At 37.5% G+C, this 23,826-nt stretch overlaps 1 protein-coding gene across 2 annotated transcripts in view; it reads right to left on the bottom strand.

The window, feature by feature from the left end:
* The window catches only part of WNT10B (Wnt family member 10B), a 74,148-nt gene that overhangs the window by 19,487 nt on the left and 30,835 nt on the right, over positions 1-23,826 (bottom strand). For both annotated transcript variants that reach the window (XM_053708066.1, XM_053708065.1), the window contains 2 exons: positions 4,648-4,910; positions 1,589-1,965 (listed from right to left, as the gene is read on the bottom strand). In XM_053708066.1, coding sequence (XP_053564041.1) covers positions 1,589-1,965; positions 4,648-4,910 — 640 coding nt within the window. The remainder of the gene's footprint in view (positions 1-1,588; positions 1,966-4,647; positions 4,911-23,826) is intronic.

Raw genomic sequence — 23,826 nt, 5'->3', positions numbered from 1 at the left:
TGTGAGTACATTTTTTGGAGTTAGTGTTAGGTTATTTGTTTTTTTTGGGGGGTGTTTTTTTTTAGATTAGGGCTTTTTTATTTTTTTATGGGCAGCAAAAGAGTTGATTGTCATTTTAAGGGCAATGTCCATACAATGCCCCTTTAGGGGCAATGGGTAGCTTAGTTTTTTTAGACTTAGGTTTTTTTTTATTTTGGGGAGTTGTTTGGGTGGGGGTTTTTACTGTTAGGGGTTACTTTGTAATTCATTTATGTAAAAGAGCTTATTGCTTCAAGGCAATGCCCTACAAAAAGCCCTTTTAAAGGCTATTGGTAGTTTATTGTTAGATTAGGGGGTGTTTTTATTTTGGGGTGTTTTTCTTTTGTTTTTATTGGTGTATTAGATTAGGTTTAATTTGTATTATTTTGTATAATTTAGTTTATTATTTTTTCTGTATTTTAGTGTTTTATTTGTAATGTTATGTTTTTTTATTTTCCATAGTGTTAGGATTTTTTAATTTTGTAACTTAGATTTTTTATTTTTTGTTTATTTTAGTTTTTTAAAATAGTTATATTAGGTTTATTTATAGTTTAAGCTTAGTTTTTTTTTTTACTTCAAGGTAGTTATATTGTAATTTGTAACTTTAATTTAAAGTTAGGTGGTGTTAGGTTTATGGGTTAATATTTGAATTTAGTGTGTTGCGATGTAAGGGGCCGGCGGTTTATGGGTAAATAGGTTTAGTTTAGTATTTGCGATGTTGGGGGCCGGCGGTTTAGGGGTTAATATGTTTAGTTTAGTATTTGTGATGTGGGGAGCTGGTGGTTTAGAGGTTGATAGGTTTATTTAGGTGTTAACAATGCGGGTGTGCGCCAGATTAGGGGTTAATAATTTTAATTAGTGTTAGCGATTTTGGGGGGTGGCGGATTAGGGGTTAATAACTTTATTTAGTGTTGGGGATGTTGGGGGATGGCGGATTAGGGGTATTTAGACTAGGGCATAGTGGACAAGGGAAACTAATGTAAAAATCTTATGCTCTGACAAATTAGTTTATTAATGTTTGCTTTAGAATGCCACTTTAAGCCAATGGAAACAAACTGTTCTGTGATTTGTAATGAACAGTTTCAATTCTTCTATAAGTTTACTGAGAAAAGATAATGCTTTGTTGTTATAATATTGGGCCACTATATTAGAGTGGAGTAACAGCTAAATTGCTGTATCAGGTTTTTTTGTATATGAATCATGTGATTGTCATTTTATAATATTGAAATAAAGAATCTATTCAAATGTGCTTGGTGACAAAATAATCTTTTTTTCTGAAATATCAATGTTCCTCAAATAAATAAACACTTACAAAATTCCATCCTTGTTCATAATTCTTTAAACTAACATGACATACTTAGAGGGATGTATATCGGTTATGTGTTTACTGCATCGGTTTGTTCCAAACCTATATAGCAAGGTCTGGATGTTTGTTACTATAGGTAATGGTGCAATGTTTAACAGACCAACAATCCATCTAGAATATCTACTGTTTGCTTCTATGGCTTATCAATTATTGGAAATACAGCACTTTATTCAAACATAGGGCAATATGGACATAATGCAGTACCTGTCGGCCAACTCTATTGTTATGTATCCTCATTCTTGCTTGAATATCCCTTGGTGATTCCCGGGAATCCAGGAAATCCCTTGAGAATTTCTCTCCAAACTCCAACTCGTGCTTGCAGCCTCCCCACTCCCAAGTGTCCTGGGGACTGGGCTCAGGGGTCTCTCTGAGAAGAGGTGTCAAGTCCCTGGAGAGACCCCTTACCTTTGATAGTGCTTGAAGCTGCAACTGATTTAGCTTTAGGCGAATCTTCTCCTCGGTGCCTCGACGTTTCCACTCACAACCGCAGCCTTGGAGCTTCCCCAGGCTACAAGCTGTGGCTACCGAGTGCATAACACCAGCAGCTAGCAATGAGAATGCAAAGGCACTCTCACGAAAACCTATTGAAGAGAAACACAAAGTAATGGTTAATTATTTGGTTGGAATGTGGACCTATCTCTTAAAGTTCATGGTATACAGAGAATTCTAGGTCACATTCTGTGGAGTTTTGATCAATTTCACTGTCATTCAAGGTCAAAGGCGTTAACCCTGAAGAGAGCTTTTATAGTTAAATATGTTTCTACACACCCCTCTTCAGCATGCAGGAGCCCCAGACCTTGAGAAGTTGCTACTTGTATTTGGGAATTTCCCACAGTAAGCAGCTGTGATTAAACTTTTTACTAATGTTTATGTTACCAAAACCTTCCAGTATCTTTCATATCCTTATACTTTTTGGCCCAAAATCAGTGTGCTTGTCACTCAGGATAGAAAATTGGACTAAAATTCTCAGTATGTGAAAGACAGAACACAACCATCCCTTCTCCTCTGTTTTCTAATCTCACACATTTTATCACACCCTCCTTGTTCTCTCCAGTTTCACTACTTTGTGTTGTTGTTTTATTCATGACAACCTTCAGTATTTATCAGAGAGAATACATTTTTGTGGCTAACTTTTCTTGTAATTCCTCTATACATCCTTCTTATGTTTGTTTATGATTATGAGTGGCACGCAAACTGTAGCATGCAAGCGATATAGGGTATTCGAGCGTAATTCGCAATTTACGCTCGTAGGGTTAGTGTGACTTGAGAGCTTGCGTAAAGGGTAGGAGAAGAAAATAAAGTTGCATAAAACACAAAATATTTTTTTTAATCATTTTTATCAGTGTTTATATACTGTAAGGGCTCAAAGATATATAGTATAAGGTGTTTGACAAAAAAGGGCTGCAAAGGGCTTTAACATGTATATTGTTACATAGCCATGCCTAAATATGTGTGTGTATATATATATATATATATATATATATATATGTGTGTGTGTGTGTGTGTGTGTGTGTACAGATGTATTTATATGTGTATATATGCATTTACATACATATATACACATATAAACACATACATATATATACACATATAGGGGCCCATTTAACAAACTCCGTATGGAGCTTATGGGCCCGTGTTTCTGGCGAAACATAGCAAAACTAGTAGCTAACAGTATGATACTAGATTTTTTGTTGGTGAGGGAAAATATAGAAAATGATTTTAGCATTTTTCTCATAGGAGAAAAATTAAGTTAAATTTGCATATTGGTTATAGATAGCAATACCACTTCTACTGCTACTAATACTACTACAAATAATAATAGTAAACACATAAGTTGTTAGAGGACCAAGATATTGATAAACATGTGTGCCCGATTGCTTGGATGATACTTATTTGAATTTAAAAAATAAATATTAATTAAATTAAAAAGAAAAAACTGAAATATCACATTGACATAAGTTTTAAGACCCTTAACTCAGTACTTAGTTGAAGCACCTGAAGTATTTTTGGGTATGATGCAACATGTTTTGCTAGCCTTGATTTGGGTATTTTCTGCCACTCTTCTTTGCAGACCCTCTCAAGCTCTGTCAGGTTGAATTGGGAACATCAGTGGACAGCCATTTTCAGGTTTCTCCAGTGATATATGATTTATCTGGGCCACTCAAGGACATTCACAGAGTTGCCCCTATGCCACTCTTGCATTGTCTTTGCTGTGTGCTTAGGGTCATTGTCCTGTTGGAAGGTGATCCTTCAGCCCAGTCGGAGGTCCTGAGTGTTCTGGACCAGGTTTATATTAAGGATATCTATGTATTTTGCTGTGTTCAGCTTTCCCTCAACCCTGACCAGTTCCCCAGTCCCTGCCACTGAAAAACATCCTCACAGTATAAAGCAATGCTTCTCTGTTAGGAAGGTATTGGCAGGTGATGAGTGGCATCTGGTTTCCTCCAGACATGATGCTTGAAATTGAGCCCAAACTGTTCAATCTTCATTTCATCAGACCAGATAATCCTGTTTCTTACAGTCTGGGAGTCCTTTAGGTGTTTTTTTTGCAAATTCCAAACTGGCTTTTAATGAGTCTTGCACTGAAGAGAGGCTTCTGTCTGGCCACTCTGTTATAAAGGCCAGATCTTTGAAGTGTTGCAGTGATGATTGCTCTTCTGCAAGTTTCTTCCATCTCAACACTTGACCTCTGGAGCTCAACCAGAGTGACCAACAGGTTCTTGGTCAACTTTCAATGCAGACAAAAAAATTGTGCAGCCACTCCCAGACCCGAAACAATCCTGTCTCTGAACTCTGCAGGCAGTTCCTTTGACTTCATGGCTTGGTTATTGCTCTGATATATAGACAGGTGTGTGCCTTTCCAAATCATGACCAATCAATTGAATTTGCCACAGGTGGGCTCCAATAAAAGTGTAGAATAATCCTAAAGATGATCAATAGAAATGAAATGCACTTGAGCTAAGTTTCAAGTATCATAGCAAAGGGGCTGAATACTTATGTCAATGTGATATTTACATATTTTCTTTTTAATACATTTGCAAAGTTATCAAAAATCTTTGGTTTTTGCTTTGTCATTATTGGGCATGGAGTGTAGATTTATTTGAAAAACAAAATAATTTAAACCATTTTAGCATAAGGCTGCACCATAACAAAATGTGGAAAAAATGAATACTAAATACTTTCTGAAGGCTCTTTTCAGGGATTACATTTTGAGTTTAATCTGTATCTTATAATTGTACCCAATTCCACCCCTCTTGCTTTACCTCTCTTCAGTATAGCACTGTCATGTGGCACTTTTCCTCCGGTTTCTAGCGTGGAGCAGTTCCAGCGTTGCCCCCTCAGCTGATGCTGGCACTCGTGAATTGCTATCTGGATTCCCTGAAGGGCAGAGGCTGTCACGTCAGGGCTGCGCACACATAGGCCCAGTTGTCGTTTGCTCAGGCCAGGCAAGGTAAGGCAGACAGTGTTGGGAGTCAGAACAGGGTCATTTGGCAACTTTAGACCCAGTATATCATTGCAAAGAACTCTGGTAGAAGAAAAAGAGGAACACACAGTGAGAAGGACAAAACAGCCAGTTTTATTACAGAAATTTAAAGTTTGAGCTTAATTTTGAAATCTGTATTCAATGCAAGTCTGTCAAAAGTCGGCAGAAGCTTTATCAATTACAGAGGTAAAATGTATATTTCTATAACAGTGTTCGTTATGCAAAACTGGGGAATGGTAAATAAAGGGATTAGCTATCTTTTTAAATAACATTTTTGATATTTACTATAGCTTTAACTACTTCAAAAGGGCTAAACACAGCTGCTTGGGAGCTGCAAGGCTTGCATCTCCTGAGCAGGACACAGGCATTCATTCAAGAGCAGCAGTCACACAACCCCACCAATCATCTTCTGAGTCATATTTAGAATGCTGTATGGCTTGTGGCTCATGCATGAGGTCTATCTTTGGTTTTATCCTGATTGAGTTAAACAAATAGCAATGATCAGTAACACAAAAGTTACCAATTCTAACAAGTCATTTTTGTATTAGAATGTATCTTTCTTTCATGTAATGAGCTAGTGACATATGGGATATACAATCCTACCAGGAGGGGCAAAGTTTCCCAAACCTCAAAATGCCTATAAATACACCCCTCACCACACCCACAATTCAGTTTTACAAACTTTGCCTCCTATGGAGGTGGTGAAGTAAGTTTGTGCTAAGATTTCTACGTTGATATGCACTTCTCAGCATTTTGAAGCCCGGTTCCTCTCAGAGTACAGTGAATGTCAGAGGGATGTGAAGGGAGTATCACCTATTGAATGCAATGGTTTTCCTCGCGGGAGATCTATTTCATAGGTTTTCTGTTATCGGTCGTAGAGATTCATCTCCTACCTCCCTTATTCAGATCAACAATATACTCTCATATTCCATTACCTCTACTGATAATTGTTTCAGTACTGGTTTGGCTATCTGCTATATGTGGATGGGTATCTTTCAGTAAGTATGTTTTCATTACTTAAGACACTCTCAAGCTATGGTTTGGCACTTTATGCATTAATATAAAGTTCTAAATATATGTATTGTACTTATATTTGTCATGAGTCAGGTTTATGTATATTTCCTTTATCAGTTTCATATTTGTGAAAAAACATATTTAGGAAATATTTTTCTTACATGGGGTTTAGTCTTTTTTCAAATTGACTGCTTTTTTCATTAAATTTCACGGGCAAAATTAGGCTTGCGAGGGCGCAAAATTCCAAAGTTTATTGTGTCATTCTTGGCGCGAGAATTTTTTGGGCGCAAAGGTATGTCCGATTACGCAATTACCGAGTTTTTTTACACAATGTTGCGTGAGTGTGTCATTTCCGGATGTTGTTAGCGCCAAAAAAAATTTCAGTTGCGTTGTGCGTCATACTTGGCACCAATATTTTCATTATTTAAAAACCCCATTCCTATATGCCTCTTGCCTTTTTCTATGTCAGAGGGCTATGCTGTTTGCATTTTGTTCCCATTCCTGAAACTACCATATAAGGAAATTGATAATTTTGCTTTATATTTATATATATGTTTTTTCTCTTACATTTGCAAGATGTCTCAATCTGATCCTGTCTCAGAAATCACTGTTGGAACCCTGCTGCCTGATAACAGTTCTACCAAAGTTAAGTGCATTTGTTGTAAATTTGTGGAGATTATATCTCCAGCTGTGGTAAGTAATAGTTGTCATGACAAGCTTTTACAAGCAGAGAATGTGTACATAAGTAATAGTACAATGCCTGTTGTTCCTTCAACATCTAATGTACATGATATACCTGTGAATATAAAAGATTTTATTGCTGATGCGATTCAGAAGGCTTTGTCTGCCATCCCGCCTTCTACTAAACGTAAAAGGTCTTTTAAAACTTCTCATAAAGTTGATGAAATTTCAAATGACCGACAACATACGGAACTATCCTCCTCTGATGAGGATCTATCTGATTCAAAAGATCCTTCCTCAGATATTGACACTGACAAATCTACTTATTTATTTAAAATGGAGTAAATTCGTTCCTTGTTAAAAGAGGTGTTGATTACATTGGATATTGAGGAAACTAGTCCTCTTGATATTAAAACTAGTAAATGTTTAAATTCTGTTTATAAACCTCCTGTGGTTACTCCTGAGGTTTTTCCAGTTCCTGATGCTATTTCTGATGTGATTTCTAACGAATGGAATAGGCCTGGTACTTCTTTTATTCCTTCTTCAAGGTTTAAAAAATTGTATCCTTTGCCAACATTTAGATTGGAGTTTTGGGAAAAGATCCCCAAAGTTGATGGGGCTATTTCTACTCTTGCTAAATGTACTACTATTCCTATGGAAGATAGTACTTCTTTTAAAGACTCTTTAGATAGGAAACTTGAATCTTATCTAAGGAAAGCTTATTTATATTCTGGCTATCTTCTTAGGCCTGCAATTTCTATGGCTGATGTTGTAGCTGCATCAACCTTTTGGTTGGAAAGTCTAGCGCAATAGGAAATGGATCCTGATTTGTCTAGCATTGTTAGCTTGCTTCAACATGCTAATCATTTTATCTGTGATGCCATTTTTTATATCATCAAAATTGATGTTAAATCTATGTCTTTAGCTATTTTAGCTAGAAGAGCTTTGTGGCTCAAATATTGAAATGCTGACATTGTATCTAAGTCTAGATTACAATCTCTTTCTTTCCAAGGTAATAAGTTATTTGGTTCTCAGTTGGATTCGATTATCAACTGTCACTGGGGGGAAGGGAGTTTTTTTTGCCTCAGGATAAAAGACCTAAGGGTAAATCTAATGCTTCTAACCATTTTCGTTCCTTCCGACAAAATAAGGAACAGAAACCTAATCCTTCCCCAAAAGAAACTGGTTCCAATTGGAAACCTTCTTCAAGTTGGAATAAATCCAGACCGTTTAATAAACCAAAGCCAGCCCCCAAGTCTGCATGAAGGTGCGGCCCTCATTCCAGCTCAGCTGGTAGGGGGCAGATTTAGATTCTTCCAAAACATTTGGGCAGATTCTGTCCAAAATCAATGGATTCAGAGTATTGTCTCTCAAGGGTACCGAATAGGATTCAGAGTAAGACCTCCTGTGAGAAGATTTTTTCTCTCACACATCCCAGCAAATCCAGTAAGGGCTCAGGCTTTTCTGAAGTGTGTTTCAGACCTGGAGTTTTCAGGGGTAATCATACCAGTTCCATTTCATGAACAGGGTCTGGGGTTTTATTCAAATCTATTCATTGTCCCAAAGAAAGAAAATTCATTCAGACCAGTTCTGGATCTGAAAATTTTGAATCGTTATGTAAGAGTGCCAACTTTCATAATGGTGACTATAAGGACTATTCTGCCTTTTGTTCAGCAAGAGCAGTATATGTCCACAATAGACTTACAAGATGCATATCTTCATATTCCGATTCATCCAGATCATTATCCGTTTCTGAGATTCTCTTTTCTAGAAAAGCATTACCAATTTGTCGCTCTTCCATTTGGCGACAGCTCCAAGAATCTTTTCAAAGGTTCTCGGTGCCCTACTCTCTGTAATCAGAGAACGGGGTATTGCAGTGTTTCCTTATTTGGACGATAGCTTGGTACTAGCTCAGTCTTTACATTCTGCAGAATCTCACATGAATCATCTAGTGTTGTTTCTTCAAAGACATGGTTGGAGGATCAATTTACCAAAAAGTTCCTTGATTTCTCAGACAAGGGTCACCTTTTTAGGTTTGCAGATAGATTCAGTGTCCATGACTCTGTCTCTAACAGACAAGAGACGAATATAATTGGTTTCGGCTTGTCGGAACCTTCAGTCTCAATCATTCCCTTCAGTAGCTATGTGCATGGAAGTTTTAGGTCTCATGACTGCAGCATCGGATACAATCCCCTTTGCTCGTTTTCATATGAGACCTCTCCAGCTTTGTATGCTGAACCAATGGTGCAGGGATTATACAAAGATATCACAATTAATATCCTTAAAGGGACACTGAACCCAATTTTTTTCTTTCCTGATTCAGATAGAGCATGCAAATTTAAGCAACTTTCTAATTTACTCCTATTATCAATTTTTCTTCATTCTCTTGCTATCTTTATTTGAAAAAGAAGGCATCTAAGCTAAGGAGCCAGCACATTTTTGGTTCAGAACCATGGACAGTACTTATTTATTGGTGCTGTCCAATCAGCAAGGACAACCCAGGTTGTTCAGCAAAAATGGGCCGGCATCTAAACTTACATTCCTGCTTTTCAAATAAACATACCAAGAGAATGAAGAAAATTTGATAATAGAAGTAAATTAGAAAGTTGCTTAATATTGCCTGCTCTATCTGAATCACAAAAGAAAAAATATGGGTTCAGTGTCCCTTTAAATCCCAATGTTCGACTCTCTCTGACTTTGTGGTTAGATCACCATTGTATAGTTCAAGGGGCCTCTTTTGTTCATCCAACCTGGACTGTGATCACAACAGATGCAAGTCTTTCAGGTTGGGGAGCTGTCTGGGGATCTCTGACAGCACAAGGGGTTTGGAAACCTCAAGAGGCGAGGTTACCAATCAGTATTTTAGAACTCGGATAGTTGCTTGGGCGGAATCCAGCTCCTGTCTAATTTCTGCGGTTCATATCCCAAGTATAGACAATTGGGAAGCGGATTATCTCAGCCGTCAGACTTTACATCCGGGGGAGTGGTCGCTCCATCCAGATGTGTTTTCTCAGATTGTTTAGATGTGGGGTCTTCCAGAAATAGATCTGATGGCTTCTCATCTAAACAAGAAATTACCCAGGTACATGTCCAGGTCCAGGGATCCTCAGGCGGTGGAGGTGGATGCTCTAGCAGTTGCTTGGTGTTACCAACCTGCTTATATCTTCCCGCCTCTGGTTCTTCTTCCAAGAGTGATTTCCAAAATCATCATGGAACAATCATTTGTGTTGCTGGTAGCTTCAGCATGGCCTCACAGGTTTTGGAATGCGGATCTTGTTTGGATGTCCAGTTGCCAACCTTGGCCACTCCCATTAAGGCCAGATCTTCTGTTTCAAGGTCTGTTTTTCCATCAGGATCTCAAATCATTCAGTTTGAAGGTATGGAAATTGAACGCCTAGTGCTTAGTCATAGAGGTTTCTCTGACTCAGTGATTAATACTATATTACAGGCTCGTAAATATGTTTCTAGGAAGATTTATTATCAAATTTGGAAGACTTATATTTCATGGTGTTCTTCTCATAAATTCTCCTGGCATTCTTTTAGATTTCCTAGAATTTTACAGTTTCTTCAGGATGGTTTGGATAAGGGCTTGTCTGCAAGTTCCTTGAAGGGACACATCTCTGCTCTTTTTGTTTTATTTCACAGAAAGATTGCTAAGCTTCCTGATATTCACTGTTTTGTACAGGCTTTGATCCGTATCAAGCCTGTCATTAAATCAATCTCTCCTCCTTGGAGTCTTAATTATTTTTTTGAAGGTTTTACAGGATCCTCTGTTTGAGCCTATGCATTCTTTGGACATTAAACTACTTTCTTGGAAAGTGTTGTTCCTTTTGGCCATCTCTTCTGCTAGAAGAGTTTCCAAATTATCTGCTCATTCTTGTGAATCTCCTTGTCTGATTTTCCATCAGGATAAGGCAGTTTTGCGAACTTCATTTAAATTTCTACCTAAGGTTGTGAATTCTAACAACTTTAATAGAGAAATTGTTGTCCCTTCTTTGTGTCCTAATCCTAAGAATTCTTTGTAGAGATCCTTACATTCTTTGGATGTGGTAAGAGCTTTGAAATATTATGTTGAAGCTACTAAAGATTTCAGGAAGACTTCTAGTCTATTTGTTATCTTTTCTGGTTCAAGGAAAGGTCAGAAGGCTTCTTCCATTTCCTTGGCATCTTGGTTAAAGCTTTTGATTCATCAGGCTTATTTGGAGTCGGTTCAGGCCCCGCCTCAGAGAATTACAACTCATTCTAATAGATCAGTCTCCACTTCGTGGGCTTTTAAGAATGAAGCTTCAGTTGATCAGATTTGCAAAGCAGCAACTTGGTCTTCTTTGCATACATTTACTAAGTTCTACCGTTTTGATGTATTTGCTTCTTCGTAAGCAGTTTTTAGTAGAAAAGTTTTTCAGGCAGCTGTTTCAGTTTGATTCCTCTGCTTATGTTTATGTTTTTTTCTTTTCATTATGAGAATAAACTTATAATTTGTGTTGTGGATTAATTTTTTTCAGTGGAAAATGGCTATTATTATTGTATCCCTCCCTCTCTAGTGACTCTTCTGTGGAGTTCCACATCTTAGGTATTACTATCCCATACGTCACTAGCTCATGGACTCTTGTCAATTACATGAAAGAAAACATAATTTATGTAAGAACTTACCTGATAAATTCATTTCTTTCATATTGGCAAGAGTCCATGAGACCCACCCTTTTTATGGTGGTTATGATTTTTTGTATAAAGCACAATTATTTCCAAATTCCTTTGTTGATGCTTTTTACTCCTTTCTTTATCACCCCACTACTTGGCTATTCGTTAAACTCAATTGTGGCTGTGGTGAGGGGTGTATTTATAGGCATTTTTAGGTTTGGGAAACTTTGCCCCTCCTGGTAGGATTGTATATCCCATACGTCACTAGCTCATGGACTCTTGCTAATATGAAAGAAATGAATTTATCAGGTAAGTTCTTACAAAAATTATGTTTTAACAATAGACCATGCAAAATCATAATGATAGAAAACTACTCAATTCTATATCATGTGATTGAAATGTGAATATCACAACATATCTATGTATCAGGGTATACATCTGGAGCTTTTATAGTACACAAACAGGACAAGTTCTGTCCATTTGGGGTTCTGATCAGTATTCACTCACAAACATTATTTACATATGTACAAAATCTGTAATATGTTTTAAATTATGCCATGTGTACATATAAAATAATTTTTGTCAACTCTGAAGCAAAGTAACTTTGCAAATACTGATGTATTTTTCATGTTTTAAAAAATGCAATTCAGAAAGCTTTCTTGGGATTTTTTGCTTACACCACAGAATTCATAAGGACTATATTGCCCGTGTGAAGTGTTACCTCTATTTTAGAGCTGACGAAATTGTCTCAGGTATTTGTACGTTTTCTTCTGTACATGTGTTACTGTGGACTGTTTTATATAGAGAGTTTTTTTTATTTTGTTAGAATTAATTTGTTTGTTCTGTAAGGTTTTAAAAGCATATTTCTGATAACGGTATTCTTCATAATAAAAGGACAAAAAGTGAACAGTTGTGCGATAGATACGGCTCCATTGATTATAACGGAGCTTAACTTGCTACTTGTAGCTGTAATGAGATTGATGGAGGTACAAATCTCTGAATTGTTATGCCATTTTTTAATGAAAGGGACAGTACATTTTGGAATAAATGTTACATAAATCTGTACTATGTGCAGAATGATGTAACAGACTGATAGTGCCCATACCTGTAAAAAAGAGAAATTAAAGATTTATGCCTCCAAACATTTACTTACCACCTTACATGTATTGTTGTCCTGCACTTAGTTAAAATGAATAAGGGCACATAGCCTGAAACATTGTCGTTGTATTGCTTCTTGCACTTATTAAAGGGACATTCTAGACCCAGCACTTCTTTATTACTTATTGTTGCCTCTTGCAATGAGTACCACGTCTATTAGCTTGTAGGAAGTACATGTAACTTGTAAATAATCATTTGTTAGCAACCGAAAATGGCCGGCAAGCTCCATCGACAGCTTTCTTCTTGTCCAGTTAGCTGTTTTCTTGTATGACAGTTTAACAGTGCACATTTAATATTTTTCAGTTAGCTATTTCAAATTGCACATGCACAAATCAGCATAAGCAAGTAGGAAAACTTATTTAAGAGTCGGTTTTAATTGGAGAAACTTAACAAACCAAAATATATACGCAATAGGTGGGCGGAGCTTGGCGGCCATTTACAGCTCCTACCAAACAATAAATATTTAAATGTTTTGTGTACTTCTTACAAACTTATAAATGTGGGACCAGCTGCAGAATGTTTCTCTATGCAAGAATAAGTAATCAAAATGATGTATTGGGTCTAGACTGTCCCTTTAAGTCTGAACTGATCTTATTATTATTGGTGGTGCTGCTATATCGTTTATGGTTTAGTTGAACAGCACAATTGGGCTGCTGTGATCAATATATTTTGAGGTCCTAAATATTTCATTCCTATTTCTTTCACATGTACAGCTATCAATACGTTCTATAATTCTGCACATAGTGCAGAATTATTTAACATTTATTTCAGTGTTAGCTGTCCCTTTAATTTGTCAAACAGGTTTAAAGGGGCGTCTACTACAGAATTTTTATTGTTTAAAACAGTGATTTTTAACCTTTTTTTTTGCCGTGGCACACTTTTTTACATTAAAAAATCCTGCGGCACACCACCATCCCAAAATTAAAAAAAAATCACACATTGTAGCCTAATACAGCATATATATATATATATACACACAAACACACACATACTGTATGTATTGTGCTGTTATGCCATGCCTCCTTCAAACTACCCCTGCACTGGGAGTAAAAAACAAGCAACGTTTAAAAAAATATGTCACACTGTTGTCAGTCTGCCGTGGCACACCTGAGGATCTCTCACGGCACACTAGTGTGCCACGGCACACTGGTTGAAAAACACTGGTTTAAAAGATAGATAATCCCTTTATTACCCATTCCCCAGTTTTGCATAAGCAACACTGTTATATTAATATGCTTTTTACCTCTGTGATTACCTTGTATCTAAGTCTCTGCAGACTGCTCCCTTATTTCAGTTCTTTTGACAGACTTGCATTTTAGCCAATCAGTGCTGACTCCTAGCTAACACCACGTGGATGAGCACAATGTTATCTATATATAACACGTGAACTAACACCCTTTAGCTGTGAAAAACTGTCAAAATGCATTCCGATAAGAGGCGGCCTTCAAAGGCTTAGAAATTAGCATATGAGTCTACCTAGGTTTAGCATTGAACTAAGAATACCAAGAGAACAAAGCAAATTTGATGATAAAAGTAAATTAGAAAGTTGTTTAAAATGACATGCCCTATCTAAATCATGAAAGTTTCATTCTGACTAGACTGTCCCTTTAATTAAATCAAGAGAATTGTCTTTGTAAGTTTTCACAATTTAAATATCAGAAACTGCTCCCTTTAAGATAATTTAATCAGTTCTAATGAAAAGTTCAGATAGCAGATACAAGGATAATATCTCTGGCAATATTTGGCTTCCCTTATTAAGCTGCTGGTGAATTTCCAAAAGGAAATGTCAGGCACTTGACATTAGTTTGTGAAACAACAATTTTTTTTTATTAACAAAACATAAAAAAAGCAATGCAAGGGAATTAAACAAACATGGTTTTTAAACCTCACTTCACTGACATACAGTGTCATCTGTCAGAGTTCCTTTAATGCACAATAGAAGAAAACATTTTGTTCCCCCAGGACTAAGTAGAAACCCTCGTTCACAAAGCACAAATCTCTTGATTGAAGGCAATTTAAAGCCAGACCCCAGCTATTGCTGTTACATGTAATCTACTGCTTTACAAACATGTAGCTGCGGTTTATTGTTCCCTTCTTTATCGTATAAAGAAACTCACCGCAGACCTAGAATTCATTTACAAGGCTGGATTTGCCATTATGCAAGTTAGGCAGCTGCTTAAAGGGACATAAACCCAAACATGTCTTCATGATTCAGATAAAACATACAATTTTAACCAACGTTCCAATTTACTTGTATTATGACATTGTCTTTGTTTTCTTGTTATCCTTTGTTGTAAAGCAGCAAGGTAAGTTCAGGAGTGTGCACGTGTATGCAGCATTATATGGCAGCAGTTTTGCAACAACGTTATACATTAGCAAGAACACTAGAAGGCAGAACTATTTCCTGTCATGTAGTGCTGCAGGCATGTGCACCCTACCTATCTAGATATCTCTTTAACAAAGAATAACAAGAGAACAAAGCAAATTTGATAATAGAAGTAAATTGGAAACTTGTTTTAAAATTGTATTCTCTATCTTAATCATGAAAGAAAATGTTTGGGTGTCACATCCCTTTAAGGATACTTCCTTTCTGGGAAAACTTTGGATGTTCAGTGAATGCAGCTTTGGAATCCACTCCCATTTGTCTTGCATTAAAAATGTTGCAAATATAGCTGCCTAGTAAAGTCATGAGATGCTAAATATGTCAAAGACATTAGAAATTAGCATATAAGCCTACCTAGGTTTAGTTTTCAACAAAGAATACCAAGAGAACAAAGCAAATTTGATGATTAAAGTAAATTGGTCATTTGTTTAAAATGGCATGCCTATCTGAATCATGAAAGTTTAATTTGGACTTTACTGTCCCTTTAAATAGTGGCTTTCTCTTGACTTTTAAATTTCACTAAAACAGTAATTGGCAACTTGTGGTTCTTGGAGGCATTTCACATCTCCCCATCCTGTCATATGTAACAAGCCAGGACATCCAAACTGAACATCTAGAACACACATTTCCATGTTTCACCCCACTAAAAATCTAAAGTAAAAAAATAAAAATGTGTGTGTATGTGTGTCTGTGTGCGTGTGCGTCTGTGTGCATGTGTTTCTGTGTGTGTGTGTGTGTCTGTGTCTCTGTGTGTCTGTGTGTGTGTGTTTGCGTGTGTGTCTGTGTGTGCACTGCATGTGTGTCTGTGGGTGTGCACGTGTGTGTCTGTGTGTGAGTGTGTGTCTGTGTGTGGGTCTGTGTGTGCGTCTGTGTGTGTGCTTGTGTGTCTTTGCTTATGTGCATATGTTTGTGTGTGTGTGTTTGTGTGCGCATGTGCGCCTGTGTGCGTGCGTGCGTGCGTGTGTGTGCACATGTGTGTCTGTGTGTCTGTGTGTGTGTGCATGTGTGTCTGTGTGTGTGCACGTGTGTGTCTGTGTGTGAGTGTGTGTCTGTGTGTGTGTCTTTGTGTGCGTCTGTGTCTGTTTGTGTGTGTGCTTGTGTGTCTTTGTTTATGTGCGTATGTTTGTGTGTGTGTGCGTGTCTGTGTGCGTCTGTGTGCGAGCGTGTGTGTGCACATGTGTGTCTGTGTGTGTGAATGTGTGTCTGTGTATGTGTGCATGTGTTGGTGTGTCTGTGTGTGTGCGCGTGTGTGTCTGTCTGTTTTTCCCCATTAATGATATATTTTATGATACACCTCCACTTAAACAAGCGCAATACATAGCATGATATTGTTTCCAATGATGACAATGTGGATCATACAGAAGGGTGCTCTGGTATCTATAAGGATAGCACACAATGTAACAAATCTCATGCTTTCCAAAATCTACATATAAATACATTTATTTACTCATCATGAAAGCAGTTTAAACCAATAAGTTAGTCACTGTGGTTAATTTAAACAAAATCCTGCAGTAATATTTGCAGAACCAAGGAGACTGCAGTGGACAATGGAATGCTGTTAATATGCGTTTTTATAGTAGAATCTTATAATCTCATGAAAATGAAGAACATATCAGAGAAATACCTCTGACACATTTCTCAAGGATAATCGAGGGGATATGGGATCTTTTTTATACAGCTACACCACCTCATATCTGAAAAATTAAAACAAAGTGGACCCAAATTGTTAAACTTAACAGTCATATACACTTTATGAGGTTACAATACCTTACAGTTTCAGCATCTGCCAGGTACTTCGGTAAACTCAACCCCTCCTTGGGACCTATTGGCCTTACTCTAACACACATTTAACCTCCACGTTAGCCTTTCCAAAGATATCCCACTAAACCTCTATTCTATTCCTCTTCCATCACCTAATAAACCCACTCCTACACACAGTGGGTGATGTTAGCCCAGCTTAAGTATTTAAAGGTTCATTTATACGTTTTTGTATATATGCTTAGTATATATCAGTAGTGAAACACTTTTTTGCAAAAGAATTTAATAGAAAATGGTTTACACTTCTTAAAAATTGTATCTTTGTTAAAAAAATTCATTTTTTGCTAAGACTCTTAAAGGACATTAAATACAGTAGAATTGCATAACCAACAAATCCATAATAAAAAGATATAACATTAAAATGTATTCTTAGTAGGGTTTTTTCCAGTTACTTCCCTCTTCTTTGCCCCTGTATCATGTGACAGCCATCAGCCAATTAAAAAATGCATTTGTGTATATACTGCAAACTTTTGCACATGCTCAGTAGGAGCTGATGACTCAGGAAGAGTCCATATAAAAAGACATATCTTGATATTGGAAGTGTAGTGGAAAGATTGGATCTAAATCATTAAAGTTTAATTTTGACTTTACCGTCCCTTTTATGAATTGTCAGTCTTATCTCATTTGCTGTGGGCAGTTAGGGACGGATATAATTGCTGGACTAAAATATATACAACTTTTTCATTTACTATGCTTCCATATTACAAGTCATAACCTTTCTAGCAAAGTGTATGCTTTTTTGTTACATGATTTCCACCCTTACAATGATATAGTATATCTCACTATTATTAGCAGTATAATCTAAATACTACCCTTTGTTACTAATTTTAACTCACTGAGTTACATGAAAATATACAGTAGAACTATATGTAATCAATTACAAGTCTCTAGAAAATGTAATGTTAGTCAATGTTCTCCTCTTACATCATCACAGATATGACCCATTTAATCATCAAGAGGAATTATTGCTCTTTCAATAAACAATCACATCCACAAGTATTATGTTAAAGACATTGGCCACAGAATTAGTATTATTAGTATTATTATTATTATTATTATTATTATTATTATTATTAAATAAACCCCTATTTCACAACAATACAAAACAAAAGAATGACAGGACTGGGTAGGACTCCATCTTCAGGACCTCCACATTTAGCCATGGGAGGGAGATAAAAGTGTCCCCTACAAACAAAACCTACTCCATTACGTGCAGCCCTCAATTTAAGGACAAGAAGGAGAATGGGATACTTCTCACTACTTAAGAGACCTCCTATGTGCATCCCCTCCTTCATGATTCAGATAGAGCATGCAATTTTAAGTAACTTTCTATTTTACTCCTATTATCAATTTTTCTTCATTCTCTTGGTTTCTTTTTTTGCAAAAGCAGGAATGTAAGTTTTATGAGCTGGCCCATCTTTGGTTTAGCACCTGGAGAGTGTTTGCTGATTGGTGGCTAAATATAACCACCAATCAGCAAGCACTATCCAGGGCGCTGAACCAAAGATGGGCCGGCTCGTAAGCTTACTACATTCCTGCTTTTTTAAATAAAGATACCAAGAGAACGAAGGAAAATTGATATTAGGAGCAAATTAGAAATTTACTTAAAAGTGCATGCTCTATCTGAATCATGAAAGAAAATAATGTGGGTTCAGTATCCCTTTAAGTGTAATCTTCCTCCTCAGAATCATCAAAACACTAGTGCCAAGTCCCTTCAATTGTGACTGTTAGATTCTTAAGTCATTGGTATCCCTGTACATAAATAGGGGTGTTGAAAGAGTACAGGTTGGGTCATGATTCTGTGTAATATATGTTATTTAAATATATATATGTATGTATGTAAATGACAACATAATCAGGAAGTTTAACTCTTTCATGCCAGAAAGGTGTTCAACATGACAATATAATCAGGAAGTTTAACTCTTTCATGCCAGAACAGTGTTTGTCTGATATTTATTAGAAATAGTTAACCCCAAATCCCTCATCTTGAATTGGGTGGGGACAGAGGCCTCGGCCGCTGTCAGAAACTCTGTGGGACGCTCCCTGTGAGGTGGGAATATATTTGTCTTCACTTTATATCTAAACCTCAGCAATTTCTCTCTTGCCGAAGGAGGGGCAGGAAAACAGAGTTCTGAGCCAAGGGACTGAGCGACAGATCAAAACATGTCCATGCTGAAGGGAAAATAATTCATGTTTTATAACCTCAGTAATAAAAGCAAACTTTTGCAAAACAGGAAGTATGAATGTAATAAAACATACACTGAAGCACATTATTAACATGTAAATTAACAAACGCTTAAAAAATAAATAAATGTATATCACAGGATGAAAAGCTACTTGATAGTTTGTGGTATATTATAATTGACTAAACAGCCATAAAGCCACAGACATCACTTTATCAGATTCATACAGCAATGAATATTGAGCATTACAGATAGGGGTCAATTTATCAAAGGCTAGGCAAACTCTGTATGTGCTTCGCCTGTAACTGCGCCCCAGCTCGCCTCTGGAGAAGCGCACATGTGCGCCTGAATTTATCAAAAAAATAGATGTAACTTCGCGCCGGCGAGCTGGGGTGTAATAATGATAAATTTTGCCTGTCGGAAAAAGCATTTACTCCCTATTTATCACAGTACATCCCTATAAATATTTATGCCGTCATGTCTTGATAATTAAACAAGTGTTTTTTAGGTATATATTTTGCACATATTTATATTATATAGTGTTTCCGTGCTGTTTCTGCCATATGTTGGTAATTTAAGATTGCAAAATCAATACATATATCGATATAGATATATAAAACCCTTGGTACCCGTATGCGCCTGTGGAAGCGCACATTTCTGGCAATAACAGTCTCTTCTTGGTGCCGAGCCTTTGAAAAATGAGTTAAAAGAAGAAAATACTGCATCACAAGATGTAAAAGAATGTATGATAATGGTGTTCGCCTCAGTTTGTATGGCGAAATATAGAACACGCAATTTAAGGAGAAATTTCACTTCCCTATCGGCACAAAGCAATGATAAATAAGAAAATGGGCGTATTTGTAGGTCGGGCTGTGAAATAATGCCTATTACTAATGTATATTGTGCACTCGAGAGCGCGCCTGTGCACCTAGGCTAGTGCAAAGAAGTTTCTCTCAGATTTGCGCAATTATAGGCACAGATTGCTTTCATAAATATGGCGTTATAAAAATGGCGTTATTTTGCCCACAATTACAGGCGAATTGCTTTGAAAAATCTACCCCTACAGATAGTATCAGATTGTGAGTCGGGGAGATAGATATAACATCTCTGCTTTCTCAAAGACCATAGCTATATGCTGTGTTTAATCCACCTTGTCTCTGGAATATGTATATACAATCAGAGCTTGGGTTTTTAGAGGTTATAATAAGCCACAAAGAAAGAGCCGACATGTCAGAAGTAGGCAGCAGTAGGGAATTTAGTGAAGAAAATAAAGATATTTACAGATTACAAATACTTCACAATAGAAAAATGGTATGGAGTAACAAGACAAGTGACATACCAGCAGGTACTATAGGCAGGTGATAAACCAGAAAATACTATAGGCAGTTAACAGGAACAAGCAATAACGAAAGCTGAGAGAATACTAGAGAATACACTGGAGTAGATTACAAGTGGATTGCAAAAACACTCACGGTTAGGTTTGTTAACAATGCCCAAATTCAATTCATACCGCTTCTTTTTGTGCTCATATCACAAGCACAAAGTTATTTCTTATTGTGCTTATAGTTTAGTGCACACAGGTGCATTATTCCCATCTCATTATAGAGTTCTATAGGGGTGTGCGATAAAATGCATGACGGATAACGCTTGCGCGGTCAGCAGAGAGTGCACAAAAAAATCCATTCATGTAGTCCCAATTTAAACAGAAATTAAGTATATCTATCATCTATCTATCTAAACAAACTCTTCCTAAACACTGACAAAACTGTCACAATGATCTTTGGAACGGGTCCTAAATTACACAAATTACAAAATTCCCATCTACACATCAAAACAAAATCCAATTGCACGCTTACCGCAGTCCACTCTTTCAAAAATACTTGGGTATGTTGTTAGACCCTAATCTATCTTTTGGCCTCCACATAGAAAAACTTGCATCTAAACTTTATCCAAAATTAGGTGCCCTGTACAGAAACAAATCCTGCCTCAGCCCTACAGTAAAGGAAAAGATTTACAGCAAATGCTGATGCCTATCATGGATTACGGGGACGTAGTATATGCACCTGCACCACAAACTCACCTTAATAAACTTAATACATTGTATAACTCGTTCTGCCGCTTTGTGCTACAATGTAACTACAAGACCCACCATTGTGACATGCTAAAAGAACTAAACTGGCTGTCGCTGGAATCCAGGCGCACCCTCCATCTTTCCTGCCTTGTGTTTAAGTGCCTTTCTGGAAAACTCCCACCCTACCTGAGCAGAATGCTCTCCCCGGCTATTCCCACCTCCTATAACCTCCGATCCAGTACCAGCACATTATTTAGCTTGCCTCAATACAAAAAGAAAGCAGCTCGATCCTCCTTTTCCTACAGAGCACCACAGTTATGGAACGACCTCCCACATACTTTCAAACCTTCCCCAAACTTAATATCCTTTAAGAGATCACTCTCTACATATCTCAAAAAAGAATGCACCTGTCATGGTTGATTATATATTTCCTACCTGTTCTATGTAAAAATTTTGCATATATTGTGTATTATTATTGTTTTTGAATTTTATTGTACCCTATTGTATCAATGCAATGTTTTGTGGACCCAGGACATACTTGAAAACGAGAGAAATCTCAATGTATCCTTCCTGGTAACATATTTTATAAATAAATAAATAATATGTATCCATCTATCTCTCTATGTATCTATCTCTATATATCTATCTCTCTATGTTTCTATATCTCTCTATCTAGGCAGGTATCTGGCACAGCAGGTACAACAAATAGCTTACCTATCAGGTAACATAGGCAGGGTTCTGGCTCAGCAGGTACAATAAACATTTAGCTTACCAAGCAGGTAACATAGGCAGGTTTCAGCGCAGCAGGTACAATAAACAGCTTACCTATCAGGTAACATAGGCAGGTATCTGGCGCAGCAGGTACAATAAACAGCTTACCTAGCAGGTAACATAGGCAGGTACCTGGCGCAGCAGGTACAATAAACAGCTTACCTAGCAGGTAACATAGGCAGGTACCTGGCGCAGCAGGTACAATAAACAGCTTACCTAGCAGGTAACCTAGGCAGGTTTCTGGCGCAGCAGGTACAATAAACATTAAGCTTGCCTAGCAAGTAACATAGGCAGGTATCTGGCGCAGCAGGTACAATAAACAGTTTACCTATCAGGTAACATAGGCAGGTTTCTGGCGCAGCAGGTACAATAATCAGCTTACCTAGCAGGTAACATAGGCAGGTATTTGGCACAGCAGGTACAATAAACAGCTTACCTAGCAGGTAACATAGGCAGGTACCTGGCGCAGCAGGTACAATTAACAGCTTACCTAGCATGTAACATAGGCAGGTTTCTGGCGCAGCAGGTACAATAAACATTAAGCTTGCCTAGCAAGTAACATAGGCAGAAATCTGGCGCAGCAGGTACAATAAACAGTTTACCTAGCAGGTAACATAGGCAGGTATCTGGCATAGCAGGTACAATAAACATTAAGCTTGCCTAGCAAGTAACATAGGCAGGTATCTGGCGCAGCAGGTACAATAAAAAGTTAGCTTAGCTAGCAAGTAACATAGGCAGGTACCTGGCGCAGCAGGTACAATTAACAGCTTACCTAGCAGGTAACATAGGCAGGTTTCTGGCGCAGCAGGTACAATAAACATTAAGCTTGCCTAGCAAGTAACATAGGCAGGTATCTGGCGCAGCAGGTACAATAAACAGTTTACCTATCAGGTAACATAGGCAGGTTTCTGGCGCAGCAGGTACAATAAACAGTTAGCTTAGCTAGCAGGTAACATAGGCAGGAAGCTGGCGCAGCAGGTACAATAAACATTTAGCTTAGCTAGCAGGTAACATAGGCAGGAAGCTGGCACAGTAGGTACAATAAGCAAGTACCTAACCTAGCAGGTACAATAAGTAGGTCGATAACATAGTCAGTACAATAAACAGCTACATAGGCAGGAAACTGGCCCAGCAGCCACTAGGAAGCAGCAGGTACAATAAGCAGGTAGCTAAGGTAGCAGATACAATAAGCAGTTAGATAACCTAGCAGCTACCATAGTCAGGTAGCTGGACAATCAGGTGCTATATGTAGGCAACAGGCCTAACAAGAATAAACAAAAGTAAAATTATATTAGAGAACAATGTTCTGTTATATAGCAGGTGCAGCTGGCCCTTTAGGTGCTATAGGCAGGTAGCCATATCCCCCTCCCCCTTAACATTTCCTGAAGTTTTTCTGGGTCTAGATGCTGAGAGGGACATGGGGACAGAAGCTTCCAGGTTTGTTATAGGTAAAGCCATTATCAGAGGGATGGATATGGGAAGCTCTGGGTGCAGTCTTTGGTTTTGCTTTGGAGACCATGACATTTGCCCTGAAGGGGAAGAAGCAAGATGGACAGTGGGGCAGAGCTTCTAGCCTATGACAATCCCACAATATTAGAGACAGTTGGGAGTTTGGAGTAGCAGGCCAAGCAAGAACAAGTAATAAAACCAAAGAAAGCAATGTTTTAAATGAAGAACATGAAGATACATACTCAACAAAAATGACACAAAATACCAACATTTCCTATTAGTGATAACCAGGCACACAAATATATTTATAACCAGAGAACTCAACCCAGGAGGCAGTTGCCACCCTGCCCCCAGCCCAGTCCACCCCTGCAGTCTATACATATATGAGTCTGAGATTTACAGATAACATGAAACAGGAATTGGGTAAATGGAGGAAATGTTTAATTTTATAAAAAAAAAAAAAAAAATCTACTGCCCATTTGAAATTTAAGAGTAGGTCTTTGTATTATTTGTTTGTTGATTATGCAATTCTACTGTATTTATTGTACTTTAATATATTCCTCCAAAACACACACAGAACAGCCACAACAGGCACATTTGAACTACATTTAGTGCAGTATTAACCTCTTGCCACAAATAAATCAATATTAAACTTACCAGACACAAATTGCCCCTTGCGGGTCACATATAAAGTAGTAAAAATCCTTTGTCTGGGGAGGGTGAAACACAGAGGCGTAACTAGAAACCACAGGGCCCAGGTGCAAGAATCTAAGAAGGGCCCCCCCACCCCCT

This window comes from Bombina bombina, chromosome 3, assembly GCF_027579735.1.
Source record: "Bombina bombina isolate aBomBom1 chromosome 3, aBomBom1.pri, whole genome shotgun sequence".
Lineage (NCBI taxonomy): Eukaryota > Metazoa > Chordata > Amphibia > Anura > Bombinatoridae > Bombina > Bombina bombina.
This window is presented reverse-complemented; position numbering and strand designations above follow the sequence as displayed.